General features: G+C 39.2%; 1 protein-coding gene across 1 annotated transcript; it reads right to left on the bottom strand.

Annotated features, from left to right (window-relative positions):
• Window positions 1-843: 843 nt before the first annotated feature.
• Window positions 844-23,922, bottom strand: hacd1 (3-hydroxyacyl-CoA dehydratase 1). Its single transcript, XM_062993098.1, has 7 exons — window positions 23,801-23,922; window positions 21,877-21,994; window positions 20,080-20,098; window positions 19,900-19,988; window positions 17,848-17,969; window positions 7,650-7,828; window positions 844-1,746 (listed from the first exon to the last, which is right to left on the bottom strand). Exons 1-7 carry the CDS (start codon window positions 23,917-23,919, stop codon window positions 1,664-1,666), a joined length of 729 nt encoding a protein of 242 aa, XP_062849168.1. The 5' UTR covers window positions 23,920-23,922; the 3' UTR covers window positions 844-1,663.
• Between the last annotated feature and the right edge of the window lie 81 nt (window positions 23,923-24,003).

Raw genomic sequence — 24,003 nt, 5'->3', positions numbered from 1 at the left:
TATTGTTATTGGCATGTACACTGATCACCAATAATTAATTAAAACCACCTCCTTTTTTCTACACCCAATGTCCATTTAATCAGCTCCACTTATCATATAAAAGCACTTTGTAGGTCTACAATTACTGACTGTAGTCCATCCGTTTCTCTGCATACCTTTTTAACCTACTTTAACCCTGTTCTTCAATGTTCAGGACCCCCACAGGACCACTACAGAGCAGGTATTATTTAGGTGGTGGATGATTCTCAGCACTGCAGTGACACTGACATGGTGGTGGTGTGTTAATGTGTGTTGTGCTGGTATGAGTGGATCAGACACAGCAGTGCTGCTGGAGTTTTTAAATACCGTGTCCACTCACTGTCCACTCTATTAGACACGCCTACCTAGTTGATCCACCTTGTAGATGTAAAGTCAGAGACGATCGCTCATCTATCGCTGCTGTTTGAGTTGGTCATCTTCTAAATCTTCATCAGTGGTCACAGGACGCTGCCCACGGGGCGCTGTTGGCTGGATATTTTTGGTTGGTAGACTATTCTCAGTCCAGCAGTGACAGTGAGGTGTTTAAAAACTCCAGCAGCACTGCTGTGTCTGATCCACTCATACCAGCACAACACACTAACACACCACCACCATGTCAGTGTCACTGCAGTGCTGAGAATGATCCACCACCCAAATAATACCTGCTCTGTAGTGGTCCTGGGAGAGTCCTGACCATTGAAGAACAGCATGAAAGGGGGCTAACAAAGCATGCAGAGAAACAGATAGACTACAGTCAGTAATTGTAGAACTACAAAGTGCTTCTATATGGTAAGTGGAGCTGATAACATGGATAGTGAGTGTAGAAACAAGGAGGTGGTTTTAATGTTATGGCTGATCGATGTATGTATTGGTATATATGAGATGCTTGATTGTCTTACCTCTCTCTTGTACAGAAACAGCAGCTATTGGCACTGGCTCAACATTCCTATATAGGTGCATCACTAATATCGCCCAGCCCTACTTTCTCATGTTGTTGTTGTTTTGCCCAATTGAATAAATACGACAAATCTTTATGGTAAACTATAAGCTGTCTGATCCATCCAACAAGTTGAGTTCTTTTCAATTTTTTCTTTTTATTCTAGCATTATTTTATCCAGTTGTATACCATCCTTCATATTCATTAGATTTTCAGTTAACCCCACTTAAAAAACAGTAAGAAAATGGTAGCAAAGCAGGGGTTTTTTACTTTGCTGTACAAAAGCACAGGAGTAGTTAAAATTTGACGTTCTTTGAAATATAGGTGAGGTAAAGTCCAGTAAATGTATTAGATCCAGATTAAGGATTTAGTCCACTACAGCTGAGCAGACCACTTAAAACACAAAACAATGTAATCCAAAAAAATGAAGATAAATCCAGTGACAGTTCATTGGGATGTGATTTTGATATCGCTTGGGTTTCCATCCAAGTGTGAAGTAACCAACCGTTCATCAGATATTTAGGGAGCTTGAATAGATGAATAGATAAGGAGATGTTGTCGAAATTTCCAGTGTCTTGTAATTTGCATAATGGTTTTGTGCTGTAATGGTCTTGCAGAGAGTGACACAGTTGTATTTCTTCAGTAAGGACTGATGGCTGTGTAGAGATCTGTGCTTTATGGTGGTGGTTGATGTGGTGTGGTCGTTTTCTACTCGTCTTTCTCCACAATAACCTCTCCATGAAGCACCCTTCTTCTCTGTCGCAGCATGTGTAAAAACAGCTGAGGGAACACTATAACAAGGGAGAAAAAGTTTAGAACAGATTTAAAAACCCTACTCTGGTTACAACACAAGGTAGACTGTGCATGCATGTTTACACTGATTAGGCATAATATTATGACCTAATATTGTGTTGGTTCCCCTTTTGCTGGCAAAACTGCCCTGCAACTGTGATGCACTGTGTATTCTGACACCCTTCTATCAGAACCAGCATTAACCTCTTCAGCAATTTGAGCTACAGTAGTTCGTCTGTTGGATCGGCCTTCGCTCCCCACGTGCATAAATGAGCCTTGGCCGTCCATGACCCTGTCACCGGTTTACCACTGTTCCTTCCTTGGACCACTTTTGATATATACTGATCACTGCAGACCGGGAACACCCCACAAGAGCTGCAGTTTTGGAGATGCTCTGACCCAGTCATCCATCACAATTTGGCCCTTGTCAAACTTGCTCAAATCCTTACGTTTGGCCCTTTTTCCTGATTCTAACACATCAACTTTGAGGATAAAATGTTCACTTGCTGCCTGCAGTGGTCATAATGTTATGCCTCGTCGGTGTATATTCTTATTATTGTTCCAAACAGATTTCCATGTAAGACACACTATAAACTGTTGTAGTTCAAACAACATCACTATCAACAGCAGATGTAAAAGATCAACACAAGCGTCATGCTTTTATATGTCTTGTAGGCAGTATTAATACTTCTATACTACAATGTTACATCCATAAACCCTAATTTAAGCCCAACATTCACTATGTTACCAAACATGACTTTTTAGGAAAGATGGATCAAATTAATAACACCCCAAAGAGGACGATCCATCGTGGGGCATCGGGCACCAAAACAATGTAGACACCTAATCATAACCTCGACATTTGACATACCATTCTCACACAGAGATATGAGAATCCCCTGCCCCCCTCTCCTTTCCAAATGCCCTTCAGCATATGTTCTGAAAAGGCTTTTCACAAGATGTTGAAGTGTGTCAGGCATTGATTTTGATTGAGAAGGTCTGGCTCACAGGTGACATTCTAATTAATCCCAACGGTGTTCACTGGGGTTAAGGTTTTACAGCAAACCATGTTTTTATGGGCCTCATTTTGTGCACAAGGGCCATGCTGGAACAGGAAAGGGCCTTCTTGAGACTTGCCACTGTGTTTACATTTACATTTTCGGTATTTATCAAATGCTTTTATCCAAAGCGACTTACAGTACTGTGACAGTATAATTGTCTCTGATTTGAGGAGAACGAAGCCGACACGTGGGCAGCAGCCGTATGCATTTTATCACCCACACTAGGCGAGTGCATATATGCGAATCAGCCATGTGTACGGAGAGACACACCCTGATCAACGCACTCTTTCCCTGACTCTCTGCAGGCACCATCAATCAGCCAGCAGAGGTCGCAGTGCATCAGTTACGAGGAGTCCCTATCCGGTTTAATACCCTACCCCATATGAACAACAGGCCAATCGTTGTTCATGTGGTCGCTCAGCCCAGCCGGATGGCAGAGCTGAGATTCGATACAATGTATTCGAAATCCCAGCTCTGGTGTGCTAGTGTGTGTTTTTACCACTGCGCCACCTAAGCAGCCCGAACCAGTGACCTTTTGATTACTAATCCAGTACCTTAACCACTAGGATACAACTGCCTATTATTATACACACAATTGTTAGCTAAATCTATACGCAGAAAGGTTGTTTTCATACTTTTGGCCATATTGTGTATGTACTGTACATACACAAGGCACTAAAGGACAACCTCCATTTTGCTCTTCGACACCCATCTGCTCCTTGGACTGACTCGGTACAATACGTGCCTCCTCAACCTCCCTCACCTGCTTTGAACCATGAAGGACCATCAAACATACAATCCCCATCACTAGAAAACACATCTCAGGCTGAGTTTCTGACTCTTGATGAAAGCTATTACGACCTTCATCATCAGACAGTGACACAGCAGTCAGCAGCAGCGACATCACAGTCATCCTCCAACTTCTCTATCTCATCAACATCACCCCCACATATGGATTTCACAGAGAAAATGGAGAAACTGGTGTGTGCTGGGACTAAATTCTCACACTCCATCTCAGCCAGTCCACAGGTTTCACCCAAAAAGCGCAGGGCACCCCTTCCCCCCTGTCCACAGCCCCCTACCCGTTCTCTGAGGCCACTTCAACACCGTCAGCAGCAGCCTTGTACTTCATCTACTCTGGCTGTACAGAGTTCAGAATGTTCAGCGAGTGCTACTGATAGCGGCTTCAGAATACAAAACAATGATAACACGTTGTGATGTGTTCAGGGTCCTTGCTATTGCAGATATGATACTGACAACAGTTCGGAGAGTAAGCTTGGACCCAGTATGTCTGAAATGTTTTCTATTCCTGTGTTGATTAGAAATAGAAAGAATAGAACACATTCAGCATATCAAGTCAACCAGTCTAACCTCTTACCTGTACCACGACAACCTCGGGCTGCCCCAGGGGCTCCTGTGGTTCCTTTAAAACTAGCTCTGCTTAATATTAGATCTCTAGCCAACAAATCATTTTTAGTGAATGACATAATTCTATCCTACGGTTTAGATTTTCTGTTTCTAACTGAAACATGGTTAGCAGAAGGCAGCAGTGCTACTGTTCTTAATGAAACTGCACCAGCAAACTTCAGTTCTATGAATGTGTGTCGAAGTGGTAGGAAAGGTGGAGGAGTAGCTGCCTTATTTAAAGATGTATTCCAGTGCAAAAAGACTGAACTTGGCAATTTTAAGTCGTTTGAATACCTCTGTTTTATTTTAAAGGGTACTCCCAAAATTTTATTTTTAACCATTTATAAACCTCCAAGATACTCTGCACATTTTATAGATGAATTTGCTGAACTACTGTCACTTATCTCCACTGAGTACAGCTTCTTCATCATAACTGGGGATTTTAACATCCACTTAGATAATAACAAGGACAACAACACCAAAGAACTTTTTGGACTTTTTGACACATTTGGTCTATTGCAACATGTGAAAGGGCCTACACATACTCGAGGGCACACTCTGGATCTAGTTATTTCTAAAGGTCTTAACATTTCCTCTGTTTTGGTCAAGGACTTGGCCCTCTCTGATCATTTTTGTGTCTTCTTTGAAATGCTGATCACTCCAGATGCTCAAACTAGCTCTGTTTCTGTTAAGAAAAGGAATATAAATGAAAGTACTAGTTCTCGGTTTATGGAGGCCATAGCTATATCACCAACTTTAATTGCAGAGTCAGTTGATGAACTCCTGGATAACTTTAACGTGAAAATATTGACTGTCATGGACGTGGTTGCTCCGGTAAAAGTCATGAAAACGTTGAGCAAACAGAAAGCACCATGGCGTAACACAATGATGGTAATGGCTATGAAAAAAGAATGCAGGAGAGCTGAACGTAAGTGGAGGAAAACTAAACTTCAAATCCACTATGATCTCTATAAGCAAAGCCTTTGTAGTTTTAACTCAGAGTTAGGCAGGGCTAGACAGCTGCACTTCTCTAAGATCATTAACAGGAACATCAACAACACCCGCACCCTATTCAACGTGGTCGACAAGCTTACAAATCCTTCAAAACAGATCACGCCAGAACTTCTGTCCACAGAGAAATGTAATGAGTTTGCTCATTTCTTCTGTGAAAAAATCAAAACTATTAGACTGACCATTAACTCCACTCAGTCAAACAATAAAACCATGCTGCCCCTACAGACACCTAAAAATAACATGACTATTATGTCACAATTTAATACAATAGACCAAAAAACTCTGGAGAAAACAGTTCAGCATCTTAAATCATCGACATGTTGTCTCGACATACTGCCATCTGAATTTTTTAAAACTATTTTTAACTCTGTAAAAACTGATTTGCAACAAATAGTTAATGGCTCACTAGCATCAGGCGTTTTCCCAAAATCACTTAAAACAGCTGCCATTAAACCACTCCTAAAAAAGAGAACTCTGGATGCGTCTGTGTTAAACAACTACAGGCCGATCTCAAATCTTCCTTTCACAGCTAAGATCATTGAGAAAGTTGTCTACAATCAAGTCAGCAGTTTTTTGAATTCCAGTGGTTCTTTTGACAAATTTCAGTCAGGCTTTCGAGCTCACCACAGCACTGAAACGGCTCTCATAAAAGTGTTAAATGATCTACGGCTGAATAGTGACTCAGGTAAAATATCAGTTCTGGTTTTACTGGATCTTAGTGCAGCCTTCGACACTGTAGATCACAGAATACTGCTGGACAGGTTGGAAAACTGGGTTGGACTTTCCGGAACAGTCCTTAATTGGTTCAGGTCTTACTTAAAAGACCGCAGTTACTTTGTCACTATTGGCAGCTATGAATCTGACAGAGTGGCTATGACATGTGGAATCCCCCAGGGATCAGTTCTCGGACCTCTCCTGTTCAATCTTTATATGCTGCCATTAGGCCAAATGCTACAGGCTAACAACATTGATTACCATAGTTATGCAGATGACACACAGATATATCTGGCTCTCTCACCAGATGATTACAGCCCAATAGATTCACTGTGTCAGTGTTTAGAGGACATCAATAAATGGATGAGCCAGAATTTTTTACAGTTAAATAAGGACAAAACAGAGATTGTCGTGTTTGGCAACAAAGAAAAGAGGTCTAGTGTCATTGAACACCTCAGTTCTTGGGCTCTAAAAACCAAAGACCAAGTCCGAAATCTTGGCGTTCTAATAGACTCAGATCTTACATTCACCAGCCATATTAAAACCATCACCAAAACAGCCTTCTACCATCTTAGAAATATAGCCAAAATCAAGGGTCTAGTGTGCCAACAAGACCTAGAGAAGCTGATCCATGCTTTTATCTCCAGTAGGGTGGACTATTGTAATGGTCTCTTAACTGGACTTCCCAAAAAGACCATTAAACAGTTACAGCTCATTCAGAACGCTGCTGCAAGAGTTTTAACCAAGACAAAGAGAACTGAGCACATCACTCCAGTTCTAAAATCTCTACACTGGCTTCCGGTTAGTTACAGAATAGAATTTAAGGTGCTGCTACTGGTCTATAAATCACTGAATGGGTTCGGCCCAGAATACATCTCAGAAATGTTCAGAGAATATAAACCCAGTAGATCTCTTAGATCCATGGACTCAGGTCAGCTAGTAGAGCCCAGAGTCCAAACTAAACATGGTGAAGCAGCATTTAGCTGTTGGGCTGCATATAACTGGAACAGACTGCCAGGAGATATTAGATGTTCCTCAAACATAGAAATCTTTAAATCCAGGTTAAAAACTTTTCTTTTTTCTTGTGCCTATGATTGAGCTCGATATTTTTACTATTACCCTCATTTTACCATATTTCTTTTAGTCTTGTTTTAATTCCATATTCTCTAAACTGTAAGGTATATTTTACTATATTTTCTTTTAGTTTTTATGTTTTATTTGCTTATTTCTCTTGTTTTAATTTCGTATTTACCAAATTGTAGGGTATATTTTACAATATTTTCTTTTAATTTTTCAAGTTCTTAATTTTTATCTCTCTTGTTTGAATTTCATGTTTTTAATTGTAACTAAATGTTTGCAAGAAGTCTTTCTGAGGTTCTAGATCTCAGGAATGTTTTAATGCTTTTAATTTTTAATTTTTCCTTATGTAAAGCACTTTGAATTGCCACTGTGTATGAAAGGTGCTATACAAATAAACTTGCCTTGCCTTGCCTTACTGTATTTCCTTTATATAGAGAAAACATCATATCATGAGGCACATCATGCCATAGCTCTACAATAAAACTCCAATTAAGTTTTGTCATTAAGTGGCATGTAAGAATCTTTATAATTAGATTTTTGATTTCATAGTTTATTGATTGGCTATAATTGTGGTTAAACTGGGTAAAAAAAATCATTTGTAATGGTTCTCACAAGTGAGTTCTTACATGGGATGTAGGAGAGCATTACGATGATGAGGAAGTAGTAATAGTCAAAAGACACGTTGTACTTGTTCGGAAGCCTCATTGAGTACATGCCCGATTTACGAACATATGGCAGAGAAGCATATATGGTCATCAGTTCACCAATCACGCCCAAAGGGTACATGACAATGAACAAGTTATACCTGCAAGACAGAGAGAAAAAATAATTCTTTAGAGTTGTACATCTTCAGAGCATCACACATACACACACACATCACACAGTCAATCTTTAGCGCAAGCCAAACTGTGAATGTAAAGCAAACTAGTAAAGTACCTAAATAATGTTAGGTTCAATGATGCAGTAAAACAAATCAAAATATTAGAGCGGCACGGTGGCACAGTCGGTTGTGCTGTCGTCTCACAGCAAGAAGGGCCTGGGTTTGATTCCCCGTCTGGGTGGCCAGGGTCTTTTTGTTCTCCCTGTGTGGGTTTCCTCCAGGTGCTCTGTTCCAAGCTAATGCACTCGGGCCAATTAAAGCTACTATAAAGTGCCCTAAGTGTAAGTGTGTGTGTGTCTGCCCTTTGATGGACTGGTGACCTGTCTGAAGCAGCACTGACAGGTCAAGAATACATATGACATATATTTATGCTATATGTTCAGTGGGGTCAAAAAGTATTTAGTCAGCCACTGATTGTGCAAGTTCTCCTACTTAGAAAGATGAGAGAGGTCTGTAATTTTCATCATAGGTACACTTCAACTATGAGAGACAAAATGAGAAAAAAAATCCAGAAAATCACATTGTAGGATTTTTTAAGAATTTATTTGTAAATTATGGTGGAAAATAAGTATTTGGTCAATAACAAAAGTTCAACTCAATACTTATAACATAACCTTTGTTGGCAATGACAGAGGTGAAACGTTTCCTGTAAGTCTTCACCAGGTTTGCACACACTGTAGCTGGTATTTTGGCCCATTCCTCCATGCAGATCTCCCTCCACAAATTTTCTATGGGGTTGAGGTCTGGAGACTGGCTAGGCCACTCCAGGACCTTGAAATGCTTTTTACGGAGCCACTCCTTCGTTGCCCGAGCGGTGTGTTTGGGATCATTGTCATGCTGGAAGACCCAGCCACGTTCCATCTTCAATGCTCTCACTGATGGAAGGAGGTTTTGGCTTAAAATCTCACGATACATGGTCCCGTTCATTCTTCCCTTAACACGGATCAGTCGTCCTGTCCCCTTTGCAGAAAAACAGCCCCAAAGCATGATGTTTCCACCCCCATGCTTCACAGTAGGTATGGTGTTCTTGGGATGCAACTCAGCATTCTTCTTCCTTCAAACACGACGAGTTGAGTTTTTACCAAAAAGTTCCATTTTGGATTCATCTGACCACACGATATTCTCCCAATCCTCTTCTGGATCATCCATATGCTCTCTGGCAAACTTCAGACGGGCCTGGACATGTACTGGCTTAAGCAGGGGGATACGCCTGGCACTGCAGGATTTGAGTCCCTCTCAGCGTAGTGTGTTATTGATGGTAGCCTTTGTTACTTTGGTCCCAGCTCTCTGCAGGTCATTCATCAGGTCCCTCCGTGTAGTTCTGGGATTTTTGCTCACCGTTCTCATGATCATTTTGACCCCACGGGATGAGATCTTGATCCTCAATCGTCTTGTATGTCTTCCATTTTCTTACAATTGCTCCCACAGTTGATTTATTCACACCAACCTGCTTGCCTATTGTAGATTCACTCTTCCCAGCCTGGTGCAGGTCTACAATTTTCTTCCTGGTGTCCTTCGACAGCTCTTTGGTCTTGGCCATGGTTGAGTTTGGAGTCTGACAGTTTGAGGCTGTGGACAGGTGTCTTTTATACAGATAACGAGGTCAAACAGGTGCCATTAATACAGGTAACAAGTGGAGGACAGAAGAGCTTCCTAAAGAAGAAGTTACAGGTCTGTGAGAGCCAGAAATCTTGCTTGTTTGTTATTGACCAAATACTTATTTTCCACCATAATTTACAAATAAATAAATTCTTTAAAAATCCTACAATGTGATTTCCTGGATTTTTTTTTTTCTCATTTTGTCACTCAGAGTTGAAGTGTACCTATGATGAAAATTACAGACCTCTCTCATCTTTCTAAGTAGGAGAACCTGCACAATCAGTGGCTGACTAAATACTTTTTGACCCCACTGTATATTTATCTACAGACATTACTTATGTAGTTATACATTTGAGTTTGTATATGGGTTGAGGTTGTGACAAGCATTTGTTTTATATCCAAGTCTATTATTTTTTAACTAAATAATAATGTAACATAAAAACGACACTCTGCATATGTACAGTGTATCACAAAAGTGAGTACACCCCTCACATTTCTGCAAATATTTTATTATATCTTTTCATGGGACAACACTATAGAAATAAAACTTGGATATAACTTAGAGTAGTCAGTGTACAACTTGTATAGCAGTGTAGATTTACTGTCTTCTGAAAATAACTCAACACACAGCCATTAATGTCTAAATGGCTGGCAACATAAGTGAGTACACCCCACAGTGAACATGTCCAAATTGTGCCCAAAGTGTCAATATTTTGTGTGACCACCATTATTATCCAGCACTGCCTTAACCCTCCTGGGCATGGAATTCACCAGAGCTGCACAGGTTGCTACTGGAATCCTCTTCCACTCCTCCATGATGACATCACGGAGCTGGTGGATGTTAGACACCTTGAACTCCTCCACCTTCCACTTGAGGATGTGCCACAGGTGCTCAATTGGGTTTAGTCCATCACCTTTACCTTCAGCTTCCTCAGCAAGGCAGTTGTCATCTTGGAGGTTGTGTTTGGGGTCGTTATCCTGTTGGAAAACTGCCATGAGGCCCAGTTTTCGAAGGGAGGGGATCATGCTCTGTTTCAGAATGTCATAGTACATGTTGGAATTCATGTTTCCCTTAATGAACTGCAGCTCCCCAGTGCCAGCAACACTCATGCAGCCCAAGACCATGATGCTACCACCATTATGCTTGACTGTAGGCAAGATACAGTTGTCTTGGTACTTCTCACCAGGGCGCCGCCACACATGCTGGACACCATCTGAGCCAAACAAGTTTATCTTGGTCTCGTCAGACCACAGGGCATTCCAGTAATCCATGTTCTTGGACTGCTTGTCTTCAGCAAACTGTTTGCGGGCTTTCTTGTGCGTCAGCTTCCTTCTGGGATGACGACCATGCAGACCGAGTTGATGCAGTGTGCGGCGTATGGTCTGAGCACTGACAGGCTGACCTCCCACATCTTCAACCTCTGCAGCAATGCTGGCAGCACTAATGTGTCTATTTTTTAAAGCCAACCTCTGGATATGACGCCGAACACGTGGACTCAACTTCTTTGGTCGACCCTGGCGAAGCCTGTTCCGAGTGGAAACTGTCCTGGAAAACCGCTGTATGACCTTGGCCACCATGCTGTAGCTCAGTTTCAGGGTGTTAGCAATCTTCTTATAGCCCAGGCCATCTTTGTGGAGAGCAACAATTCTATTTCTCACATCCTCAGAGAGTTCTTTGCCATGAGGTGCCATGTTGAATATCCAGTGGCCAGTATGAGAGAATTGTACCCAAAACACCAAATTTAACAGCCCTGCTCCCCATTTACACCTGGGACCTTGACACATGACACCAGGGAGGGACAACGACACATTTGGGCACAATTTGGACATGTTCACTGTGGGGTGTACTCACTTATGTTGCCAGCTATTTAGACATTAATGGCTGTGTGTTGAGTTATTTTCAGAAGACAGTACATCTACACTGCTATACAAGCTGTACACTGACTACTCTAAGTTATATCCAAGTTTCGTGTCTATAGTGTTGTCCCATGAAAAGATATAATGAAATATTTGCAGAAATGTGAGGGGTGTACTCACTTTTGTGATACACTGTATGTTAACACATTTTCAATTCATTGCATTAAAATTTTGATCATTTTTTAAAATAAAAAAAATTACAATCTGTTGCGGCACTTCTGAATGGCTGTAACTATAGCAAGACAAGTGATAAATGAAAGCCAAAACTACACCTTATGTTTAATATGCAGGCAGGTCAGTCTTACTAGTTATGTCCCCATGCTGTAATGTGCTAAATATGACTTGCTGAAAATAAGGCTTGTTGAATTAAGCAGAATGCCTGTCTGCATTTTTAGGGCATGTGGGCATCAATTTTAAAATAAATGTATATTTACAAAAACATGTTTATAAGGTAAAATATTGAACATCTTGTTCTTGTACGTCTGTGTAGTTAAATTACGGTCAAAGTGAATTAACAAATCACTGGTATCAGTTTTTAATTTGCATTTCACATATTATTTTTTAAAACAAAGGTTTGTGTAGTATAATGATTTACAGTCATCACCAGACAAAACCTGTGCTTAAGAGTTCAGGGCTGCTGACAGCTGTTGGGGTTAAGGTTCACGATCCAGCTGTTCCTGCACAAGGCTGGGTCATTTTTGTTTACAGTTGTGAATACTGACCACTGACCTGTTACACTATAATTCTGTTATACAACATAAGAAAAAATATAAAATTAGAAGTAGTGTGACATTACTTATTTTTAACCGGTCACATGGCATGTCTGAACATTAAATTGCATGACATTAGTCAGATAAACAGGGGAAACTATAAAGAAAGTGCACACAAAAGTCAGTGTCCGGATGTTGACAAAGTTCCTAATATTGATGATCAAAATATGCTTGTAATGTATTCATCCTCAATTAAATAAGATTAACAAAAGTAACAAGATTTATTTCTTTTTTTTCTGCAGATAGTGTTAATTGCCTTTGTGGGACAACATGCTTTAGGTTTTCTGGGTCAAAGTCCTTAAATAGGTCAAACATATATTTGAAGACTGCCTCAATCCCACTTATAGCTACACCATATGAACAAAAGTATTAGGACAGCCCTTCTAATTACTAAGCCACAACAATTGCTAACGTGTAATAAATCAATTAGATAAATGCAGCCTGTGTCAATGCAGCCTTAGAATTTTAAAGCCACAAAACGTAATTTGTTGGGTCTAGACTTGTCAGGTCAAAATTTATCATTAGGAATGCTGGCTGATGACAAACCCACAGTGTAAACTATTAGACTATTATTAGACTATTAAGGCTTATAATTAACCCCATGACATCAATGGTTCTAAAATGAAACAAATGCAAACTAAGCAAATAATTGCTATAAAAATTCATAGCATTTTCAGCTTTATATTTTTAAAGAATAGAAAATGGAACCCTGTTAGTTAAGGCAAAACCTGATTGCCCAAAAATCAAAAAATCAAATAGGACTGTTTATATGCTGGCCAGAAAGGCAAAAGAAAACACCTATATGATAGTGGAAAACATGCAGTAGGGTTTAGCTGACACAGTAGTGGTGCAGAATCGCTTGCACAAAACATTATCCATATGTGAGAGCCATCTAATGGAAATACTACTTGCAGCATCATTATAAAAACGTAAAACAACGTCTAGATAAACCAGTCACTTTGATACAAAGTATTAGTATCAAAACGAGTGATGTGGACTGACAAAGTACAAATAGAACTCCTGGGACACTATCACCAAAGGTAAAAAAAAAATCCCAGATCCCCCAATCCTAAATTAAAGTACTATTATAACATATTTAATTATGCTGTACCCTCATTACCAATTAATGGCATATACAGGTCCTTCTCAAAAAATTTGCATATTGTGATAAAGTTCATTATTTTCCATAATGTAATGATAAAAATTAAACTTTCATATATTTTAGATTCATTGCACACCAACTGAAATATTTCAGGTCTTTTATTGTTTTAATACTGATGATTTTGGCATACAGCTCATGAAAACCCAAAATTCCTATCTCAAAAAATTAGCATATCATGAAAAGGTTCTCTAAACGAGCTATTAACCTAATCATCTGAATCAACGAATTAACTCTAAACACCTGCAAAAGATTCCTGAGGCTTTTAAAAACTCCCAGCCTGGTTCATTACTCAAAACTGCAATCATGGGTAAGACTGCCGACCTGACTGCTGTCCAGAAGGCCATCATTGACACCCTCAAGCAAGAGGGTAAGACACAGAAAGAAATTTCTGAACGAATAGGCTGTTCCCAGAGTGCTGTATCAAGGCACCTCAGTGGGAAGTCTGTGGGAAGGAAAAAGTGTGGCAGAAAACGCTGCACAACGAGAAGAGGTGACCGGACCCTGAGGAAGATTGTGGAGAAGGGCCGATTCCAGACCTTGGGGGACCTGCGGAAGCAGTGGACTGAGTCTGGAGTAGAAACATCCAGAGCCACCGTGCACAGGCGTGTGCAGGAAATGGGCTACAGGTGCCGCATTCCCCAGGTCAAGCCACTTTTGAACCAGAAACAGCGGCAGAAGCGCCTGACCTGGGCTACAGAGAAGCAGCACTGGACTGTTGCTCAGTGGTCCAAAGTACTGTTTTCGGAAATCAAGGTGCCAGAGTCTGGAGGAAGACTGGGGAGAAGGAAATGCCAAAATGCCTGAAGTCCAGTGTCAAGTACCCACAGTCAGTGATGGTCTGGGGTGCCATGTCAGCTGCTGGTGTTGGTCTACTGTGTTTTATCAAGGGCAGGGTCAATGCAGCTAGCTATCAGGAGATTTTGGAGCACTTCATGCTTCCATCTGCTGAAAAGCTTTATGGAGATGAAGATTTCATTTTTCAGCACGACCTGGCACCTGCTCACAGTGAATGGTTTACTGACCATGGTATTACTGTGCTCAATTGGCCTGCCAACTCTCCTGACCTGAACCCCATAGAGAATCTGTGGGATATTGTGAAGAGAAAGTTGAGAGACACAAGACCCAACACTCTGGATGAGCTTAAGGCCGCTATCGAAGCATCCTGGGCCTCCATAACACCTCAGCAGTGCCACAGGCTGATTGCCTCCATGCCACGCCGCATTGAAGCAGTCATTTCTGCAAAAGGATTCCCGACCAAGTATTGAGTGCATAACTGAACATAATTATTTGAAGGTTGACTTTTTTTGTATTAAAAACACTTTTCTTTTATTGGTCGGATGAAATATGCTAATTTTTTGAGATTTGAGGTTTTCATGAGCTGTATGCCAAAATCATCAGTATTAAAACAATAAAAGACCTGAAATATTTCAGTTGGTGTGCAATGAATCTAAAATATATGAAAGTTTAATTTTTATCATTACATTATGGAAAATAATGAACTTTATCACAATATGCTAATTTTTTGAGAAGGACCTGTACACTTCACTGCATTAGCACAAGTGTATGAATCTCTGCCAGCTGGCATGAATCTAGCTGTGCTATAATCCCTGTGTACTATTGCCAAGCAAAATGTTGCACTGTTTAATAACTCATATTGAACAGCTGTCATGAAATAGCTACACAGGACATTTTAGGATCTGGTCTCCTAGTCTCATAAGTCATATTTTGGATAATTTAGCACTCACTTCCACCGGCAGGATGGTATAAATGCTACCAATGTTTAAATAATACAATTATGTCATGTCAATGAAGCAAATTTTCAAGGTGAAAATAAAAGTTTTTAAATTCAGGCATGTATGGTGGCCCTCGTGGTGTTAGAATTTGAAAATCGAGTGTGCAAGTGTGTTTCTGGCAGAAGGATGGAGATGCTTACGTATGTTGGGAATACTAATAATGGGCAGGAATTCCGTGCCCAAAACAGACTCTCCTAAAAACAGGAGCAGCTGAGTCTTCCACAAGTGGCCTGACCAAGATAAACCACAAATACACACACACGGACATCCTCATTAGTCCAAAGTTTCTATTGCTCTCAACTGCGTTTAATAATGTGCCGCAACATTTCAATGACAACCATACTGTTTGTTGTAACAGTAAGTAAGTAAATAAGGGATGTTTGCTTGGCATTGTCTGGCTAAAACAAGAAGGGATGTTAATGAAAAGACACTGTCTAGATAGCAATGTTGCTCCAAAATGTGTATGTACCCCTCAGCACTAATGGTGCCTCCAAAGATATTCAAGTTACCAATGTAATTAACAGGCACTGTCTAGGGGCCGCCTAGGGAACATAAGGTACTGGACATTTAAAATTGGCTTATAGAGATTTCTCTAGATTCTATGATTAATAATGCTATGAATGAGAGATGGTGGTGCTAATGTGGTGCAGCGTTCTATTACAATAGACCACTATTGCTGACATCTTGCGTCTCTACTCAACTTATAAAATAATGGGGTATTGCATTTTGCTAAAGTAACAAAATATGGTATGGAGTTGGGTGAGACAGAAGCTAGCCTTATAGTTACAATGAAAATAAATACTTAAATCTTTTTGTTTTTATTTTACAATTTTAGTAAATGGTTAGGGCGATGGGTAAAACGTTAAAATATGCTATGTTTGGGCGGGTTGTGGGGCATAAAACTGTGCCAAATCAGGTTTGAAGACCAGAATGTTTCACTGTGGCCAGCCCCTAAAATACAGAAAAATAAAAAAACATATGTAAAAACGTATTCAGTTAAAAGTGTTTGGCCTGTTTCCTTTTATTCCACAAAATTCACTGATCTATTATGATGTAGATCAGCTAAACAATTCTCAGGCTGCTGTATTTAATACTTGTGCGTCTGTGTGCTCCATAGATTTCTAGTAGCATGAGTTTCATGTTGCACATGCCAAGCTACATTACATAATACTGGCACTGGCATCACTTTAACTCATTGACCTACTTCTCTTTGTATTTACTATTACCTGTTTCGTTAGGTGTGTTTACATTCACAGAATAGGAAGATAACTGCAAGAAATCAGTTTTCTAATTATCTGATGACTGAGGGAACATGGCCACTGTGCTCTTTAGGACATGTAAAGCTGCAGCAATTTTTCTGTACCCTTCTCAAGATCTATGCCTTGATACAATCCTGTTTCTGAGGTCTACAGATAATTCCTTTGACCCCATGGCTTGGAGTTTGCTCTGATATGCACTGTCAACTGTGGGACCTTACCATACCAGATGGACTCCAATTAAATTGAAGAAACATCTCAAGCATCAGTGTTATCAGAGAAAACAAAATGCACCTCAGCTCACTTTTGGGTGTCATATCAAAGGGTGTGCACACATATGACATTTTACATTTAGGTTTTTAATAAATTAGCACAAATGTCTAAAAACCTGCTTTTACTTTGTCATTGTGGGCTATTTTGTGTAGAATTTTGTAACAAAAATTGACCTCAATCTATTATAGAATGAGTCTGTAATGTAATACAATGTGGAGAAGGTGAAAGAGGTGTGCAGACTTTCTGGCTTGACTGTATGAGCTGTTGAGCTAGTGATGTGCACTTGTAAGAAATTTGGTGGGCTAGCCACTGCTGGGAAGATTCACCACTGTTCCAAGCTGTGTCGGTGTGGCTCTCAGAGACAAAAATGGCTAACGTTAAAATGGCTTTGACACCTCTTTCAGACTACTGTCTTTTAATAACTTACTTCTAATCTCTTACTATCTGGTTCTAATTTCTCTCAATAAATAAAAATAATAATTTAAAACCTGTATTTTGTGTTAGGCTATTGTGGCTATTGTCATATAAAGTATTCAGTATATATACTATATGGACAAAGGTATTGGGACACCCATTTTAATTACTGAATTCATGTGTATCAGTCACAACTATTGTAATTAAACAATTACATAAATGAAATAATATGCTTTCAAATTGCAACAGTTTAGGAAAAGCCTGTTCCAACAAGACCATGCCCCTGTGCCCAAAGAAAGGCCTATACTGTATAGACATAATGAAAAGCTGGGTTTACAGAAACTTCAGTGGCCTGCACAGAGCTGAATTCAGCTCCACTAAACAGCTTTGGAATTAAATGGAACATCAGCTGAAACTTCTTGACCAGCCATACAAATGCCCTTTTGACTAAATAGGCACACATTCCAACAGACATAGTTTAAAGTCTTGTGAGAAGCCTTCTTAGAAAAGTGGCTGTTGTTATAGCTGGATGGATCACATAGATAATGTCCAACAAGCTCATGGTCAGGTGTCCAAATACATTTGGCCATATAGAGTATATTTACACACATTTTTATAAGCATTATTTCTCAAACTCATAGTCAGTTTTCATGAAGGACAAAACATTTGCTGACCAATGTTAGTGAAGGTGAGTAATCATCATGCTATGGGAACCGGAACCATGCACAAACTGCTGGGAGCTGCTGTGTTGTTTTGGCACCTGGCCCATTTGATGAAGTAAGGCAGATGGTTCAGAAGACTGAAGGTGTAGAAGGAGTAACGTGTAATTTCTGTGAGCGTCCAAACCACCAGAAACAGTATCACACTCTGCTGATTCTGTACCTAAAGATGCCAAAGAAACAATAACTAATGATATACACTCTGACATCTACACAAGGACATAACTGCTTTATAAACATCTTTAAATGTCTTTATACAGTTCTACATTTTTTGCTATTTATATTTTTGGCATTGCACTGGCATAGTATTGGCAAGCATGAGAAATGTCATTAAACACACCTAATACTTGTTAAAAGACTTAAAACACCTATGTTTTTTAAATCAGTTAGGGCAGTATGAATACAACATATGGACAAAAGTATTGGGACACCCCTTCTAATTACTTAATTCATGTGTTTCAGTCACAACAATTTTTAAGAGGTGCAATAAATCATTAATATAAAGGAAATTTTAAGCTTCCAACTTTGCAGCAACAGTTTAGGGAAGGCTTTTTATGGTTTCAGCATGATTGTGCCCCATGCACAAATCAAGGTTGGTTTAACAAAACTCCAGTGGTCTGCACAGAACCCGGACCTCATCCCCACTAGAATAAACTGGATAATCCAGTAAGGCTTTCTTGACCAACATCAGTGCCCAGCCATACAAACGCTCTTTTGACTAATTGGTCTTTTTAGAGGAGTGGCTGTAGCTGAAAGGATCACACAGAGGTCACTCTATTTTAAACCATTTGTTTTTGAAATGACATGTCCAACAAGCTAATTGGCAGGTGTCCAAATACTTTTGGCCATTTAGTGGTTTTTTGTGTTTTTTTTTAGACCAATTACATCTCATGACCAACTTGGTTTGGTCTGATAGAAATTTGACAATAAATGTTGGCATCATGTCAATGTCAATGACAATGTCAAGTCTGCTTATAAATTCAGTTATAGTTACAGTTATATTTACACTCCATAAACCGAAGTACTTTTTGTTGAGTACTTTGTTTTTATTACATCTATGTAGCCTGAATAAATGTTTCTAATTGTTGTTTTGAATTATTTTGAATTTAAATATAGTTATTTGAAGGTTTTTTCAAAGTATTAAAACAATTAGAACAGTATATCCATTTGCAAAAATGTTGTTTATTAAAATGTAATGTTTAGAATGTAATAATAATTTTTGTGCCTTGTGGTACATAAGGCAGACACGGACATTCTATATGAAACCCTGTCCTGAGTGAGATTTTCCGCCTCTTCCAGTTAAGACCCATCACAGCGAGGAGGCCGTCAACTGTTCTGCACCATGTTTGTCTTGGCCACCCTCTTTCACGCTTGTTCCCTGGCTGCCAATGGAGTGTCTGGCTTGCTGGTTTACTGGCATCTATACGAAGCAGATGCCCTAGCTATTTTAGCCTTCTCTCTTGTAGTATCATACTCATTTCTGGCTGTCGTATTCGCTGTCTGACAAAGCTGTTCTGTATTTTGTCTTGCCACCTTATGAGCAGTAATCTTCTTAGGTTATGAGTGTTTTGCTCATGGACCAGGTTTCAGATGCGTATAGCAGAGTGGGTACAACACTGTTGTACAACAGCAGTATATAACATACACTATATGTTTATTACAGTATATTATATTCAAAGCTCAGATATATTTACTGCAGAAAGCACTGCATGGGTGCCCAGGTGGTGCAGCGGGATATTTTTGCTCTTTAAGTTCGATTCTCAGCTCTGCGACTTGTTGGCTGGGCACAGCCTAGCAGGCATGATTGGCAGTGCCTGCAACAAAAAAATTGCCCACTAGTCTGCTGGTGGGAAAGGACTAGACTAAAAAAGGGGCTGGGCCCTTGACTTTGTGTAAGAACTGTGGTTATTAACCCTGTAGTTAGAGATGCCTGTACAGACATTGAGGAATACGGAAATCAGTGCAAGACTCTCCATGCGTGGCAAAAACCTGTTTAAAGATGCTCTTTTTGTGACTTTTATAGTGCTCATGCAAACCCTTTCAACCTTGTTTAGGACCCACCATCTTTGTTTTGTTTCCACAACAGCACTCACCTGTCTGACACTATTTGCGATGAACCAAACCATGAATATCCGAGAGCTCACTTGGACCCCGGTCACAATAACAGATGTCCGCACAATTCCTTGAACACACACAGTCACAGACACATGCATTGATTCATCCAGGCTAAAATGAAGTATGTTTTAAAGTGTTGATCTTGGTTAAGTACATACCAATTGCACAGTGCCCAATCTAAAAAGAGAGGAATAAAGAGAGGGAAAAAAAGCTTTAGTTAGATGAAAACCCAGCATAATGATTAAAATATGAATAAAGAGCATTAACGAACCCTCAAGAATAAACAATAAGGATATAGGCAATTTTTCCACTGCAGGATTTTTGTCTGAAATTGTATTTGTCCATTTGACCATTCTAATGTGCTGTATTACCAACACTAGTCTGAACAATCACAGTCCTGATCTGATTCACACGCACAGAACAGCTCTCCACCCTTTATTTATCAAAAACAAAATGTATTCACATTAGTGCAAAATTGTAAATTACCTATTTATGTTTGAGATTTATTATTTTTGTATTCGACGCTCATGCGGTGCAGAGGTCTATTATGTTAGCCCACCACCGGCGAGATCCAGGTTCCAACTGTGGCAGTGCTATCGACCACCCGGGTGTTTACAAGGACATGATGAAAATGAAATAAAAAAACATATATTAAGCTAGTCTTTTAAAATGTGTTTCACATGCATAAGCTTATTGTTTTCTAACGTCATTTACTTTATATTCAATTTAAAAAGAAAAAAAGAAAAATTGAGACAGTATGTGAAATGTAAAAGCATTTATTAAGCATTTAAAGTAAATCCACTTCAACATCTATTTAATCAAAACAGTACAGAGACAAGATTTTTAGTGTTTTAGGGCATAAAACATTTTTCTTTTTGAAAATCTGTGCTCATTTTAATATTCATACTTGCACCACATTTGAAAAAATTTCAGAGTGCAATTTAGGACAAGGATTGTTGTAAAATGTTCCAACCTAAAACTTATTTTAAAATTATGCTTGTCATACTATACAGTATAAGGGCAGATTTTTAAAAAGGCCAGAAAATCCTTTATGAGCCAGGGTGGGTTTGAGGCCCACTTGTAGCATCCTCAATAATCTCCCATGAGAATGGCAGTAGATTCTGTATGTCTCTCATTATGGATCTGCCACAAAAAAAATTTTCAGCTTGTTACCTGACCCCTTTTACAGACTTGGAATACCCCTAAATAAAATGACTAACATTTTGCCAAAACAAAAATGTAACAACTGATAACCAACAGTTCTGCTTAACCAGCATTTCTAAAGTTTTTAGGTTTCATTCATCACGAAATCTTTATCTGTTAACAGCAATGCTAAAACCCCATGACCACTGATTTCTCAGACAGCACAGCATTAGAAACAACATGTTTTTGTGATTTAATACAGGTCAAAGAGAATTTACAAATTCCTGCTTCTTATGTATTTACCATTTTACATATTGTAACACATTTCTAGATCTGAGCTTGTTTGTATTATTATTTTAAATACATGAATTAGTCTGATGTATTTCACAATCCAGTTTGGGATACTTTTTGGGATGGATGATTTAAAACCTGTGGCTTTTGAACCACTGAACCAGCTCACTCATATTGTTGTACTTGAAGTCTATAAATACTTTACTGCATCGGTGTGGCTGACAATACCAGTTTTTGTACAATAGTGCATCCTATTGCAGCCCAGATAACAAAAAGATTAAGAGCCACTGATTTAGACTGCACTCATATAATAATATTTTATATATATTTTATACTCAATAATATTTTACTGCCACATATAGTGGCTTTATTTCCTAATTAAAATTAGTAATTAAAAAGATATGATTTCCTATTACTTCAGTTGTGTACGCTGTGATAGAAGACCAGAATTATTTTGTCAGAAGTAGCATTTTTTGTAGGATTTTGTAGTCAAGAAAGAAACAAAAAAAATGAGCACTTACCTCCAGAAGTGCAAAGGTCTGAAAAAACTTAAGTATCCTTGCTATACTTCTGTACAAGCCCTTGTGTGTGCCTTTCTGGAGATAGTAGCGAGTCATTGCAACAGCCAGCACCAGCCACCTAGATCACATATGTTGCATTGTATTTATATACATACATATATACATACAAAATATATCATGTTAAATGCATTTGACTTTACTGAATATTATAAACCAGGGCTTGTTTAAAAGTTTACATTTTTTGTTTCTGTAAGATGATTATATTATCGCAATTATCGTCTCTTATATGTGACTGTAATTATATTTTGGCATAAAGATCATCCCACTGCCCCTACTTTTCGTTAGTGGGGTATAAAAACAAACATATTATCATGTGATTTTTAATTTACAACACAACTTAATAACATAGTACCATTTAGTAAACCCTTTAGTAGACAACAATATTAAAAAGTACTGTGTGCCTCCTATATGAATTAGTCATAGGCCAATATTGTAGAAGTGTGGAAAACAGGTTGCAAACCCCTGCTTTGTTATTTTGTTATTTTACATATTATTTTTGCTAGGATTTTGGTCCAGGGTAAACCCATAGTCCTGAATATCTGCACACAGATGACATTTTGTTTCATTTAGCAGCCTGTCTGTGGTATGAATGTCCATTACATGAAACAAGGATTTTGACTGTTCTGGGATAACAAGGATAGGCGGAAAAAAGATTTTAAAAATCACTAGTTCTTGGACATGTAATGTAAGACGTGAAATGTTGATTTTCTCTTTATGGTAGTAGGAGTATTGCAAATAAAACAATAAGCATATTAACCATTGCACTCATAATTGAAATATTTTAGGAATACTCTTTACTTGTTATGGGAAAGGGTTTTCAGTGGCTATCCCATGCATTAGATACATTGGGACAAATATTCAGCTAAAATGATACACTATTACAATGGTATGCTACTGTATATCACCCTGTCATATTACATACATTATGTTTGGCTTCTTCCAATGCCAGACATCAAACCTATAGCTTGAATTATGTAGTTAGTATAAGTTCCTAGTATTAAATTAACTTGTATGTATCATGGTGTAGTGGGTAGACTCACAGCCTCCCACTATAAGCTACTTTATTATGATTTAATGAATTATAAGGTCCAAAGTTTTCAAAGTATTTCACTTCTTTACAAACATTAGATTAATTTTACCTTAAAGTAAAATTTAAGGTATTTATCAGACCTTTATCAGAATTTTAGGTTATTTTCTTGGTCCCAAATTGTCTGACTTCACCCTACTGAAATTGGTAGTGTCAACAGAGAACATGTCTAACATGCCACAAAGCAGAGCGCCAAACCATCGCAAGGCAACACACACGCTCACATTCATTCACTCACTCGCCAATCCACCCTCCGCATATTTTGAGAGAGGGATGAAAACCTGAGTACCAAAAACACAAATTAAGCTCCAGGACCCGAGTTTACCACAACATACAACATTTAGTGTGGATATATAGGTTGTAAACACATATGAGCTGCAGATTTCGCTGTGGCAGAGTAAAGCTCCGGTGTCAGTGTGAATCTAAACTTATCGCCGGCGCTGCACTGATGGAGAATGACGCTCGCGCTCGCACCACCACACACCCTATTTGGCCAGGCTGAGGCGCACCGGCGACCAGGCGGAAAACCCCGCTTATTCCTTCTGAATGGCTGACAAAGTCAAAGCTCAGAATGAAAGACTACACCAGAATGTTCACCCGTTATGTCTCGGTTTAACCCCGGCGTGGTTTATTCAGGCTGAGCAAAGAGGCTTACAGTGGGAGAAAGTCTCAAAATATAAACATTAACGCACGCTTGTACTGAACTGAAGTGAAGCGGGCTTCAGTCACAAAATAAGTTCTTTTCAGGACAAAATAGACCAAATAATCCTCACGTACCCGGCTGTCATGGCGATATTGTAGAAGGTGAGCCATGCTGTGGCAATAACGCCTTTAGTTCGTTTCTTGTTGTTAGTTCCTTTCTCCTCAAGCGCTCCGTCCTCCTCGCCGGACGCCATGCTACCGGGGACCAAGACCGACCACTAGAGACACAGCAACCGAGCGTCAGCGTAACTGTCAATCAACCGATAGAGGGCGGGGCA

This window comes from Trichomycterus rosablanca, chromosome 4 (genome assembly GCF_030014385.1).
Source record: "Trichomycterus rosablanca isolate fTriRos1 chromosome 4, fTriRos1.hap1, whole genome shotgun sequence".
NCBI lineage: Eukaryota > Metazoa > Chordata > Actinopteri > Siluriformes > Trichomycteridae > Trichomycterus > Trichomycterus rosablanca.
Note: the sequence above shows the minus strand (reverse complement) of the source record. Positions and strands in the feature narration are given on the sequence as shown.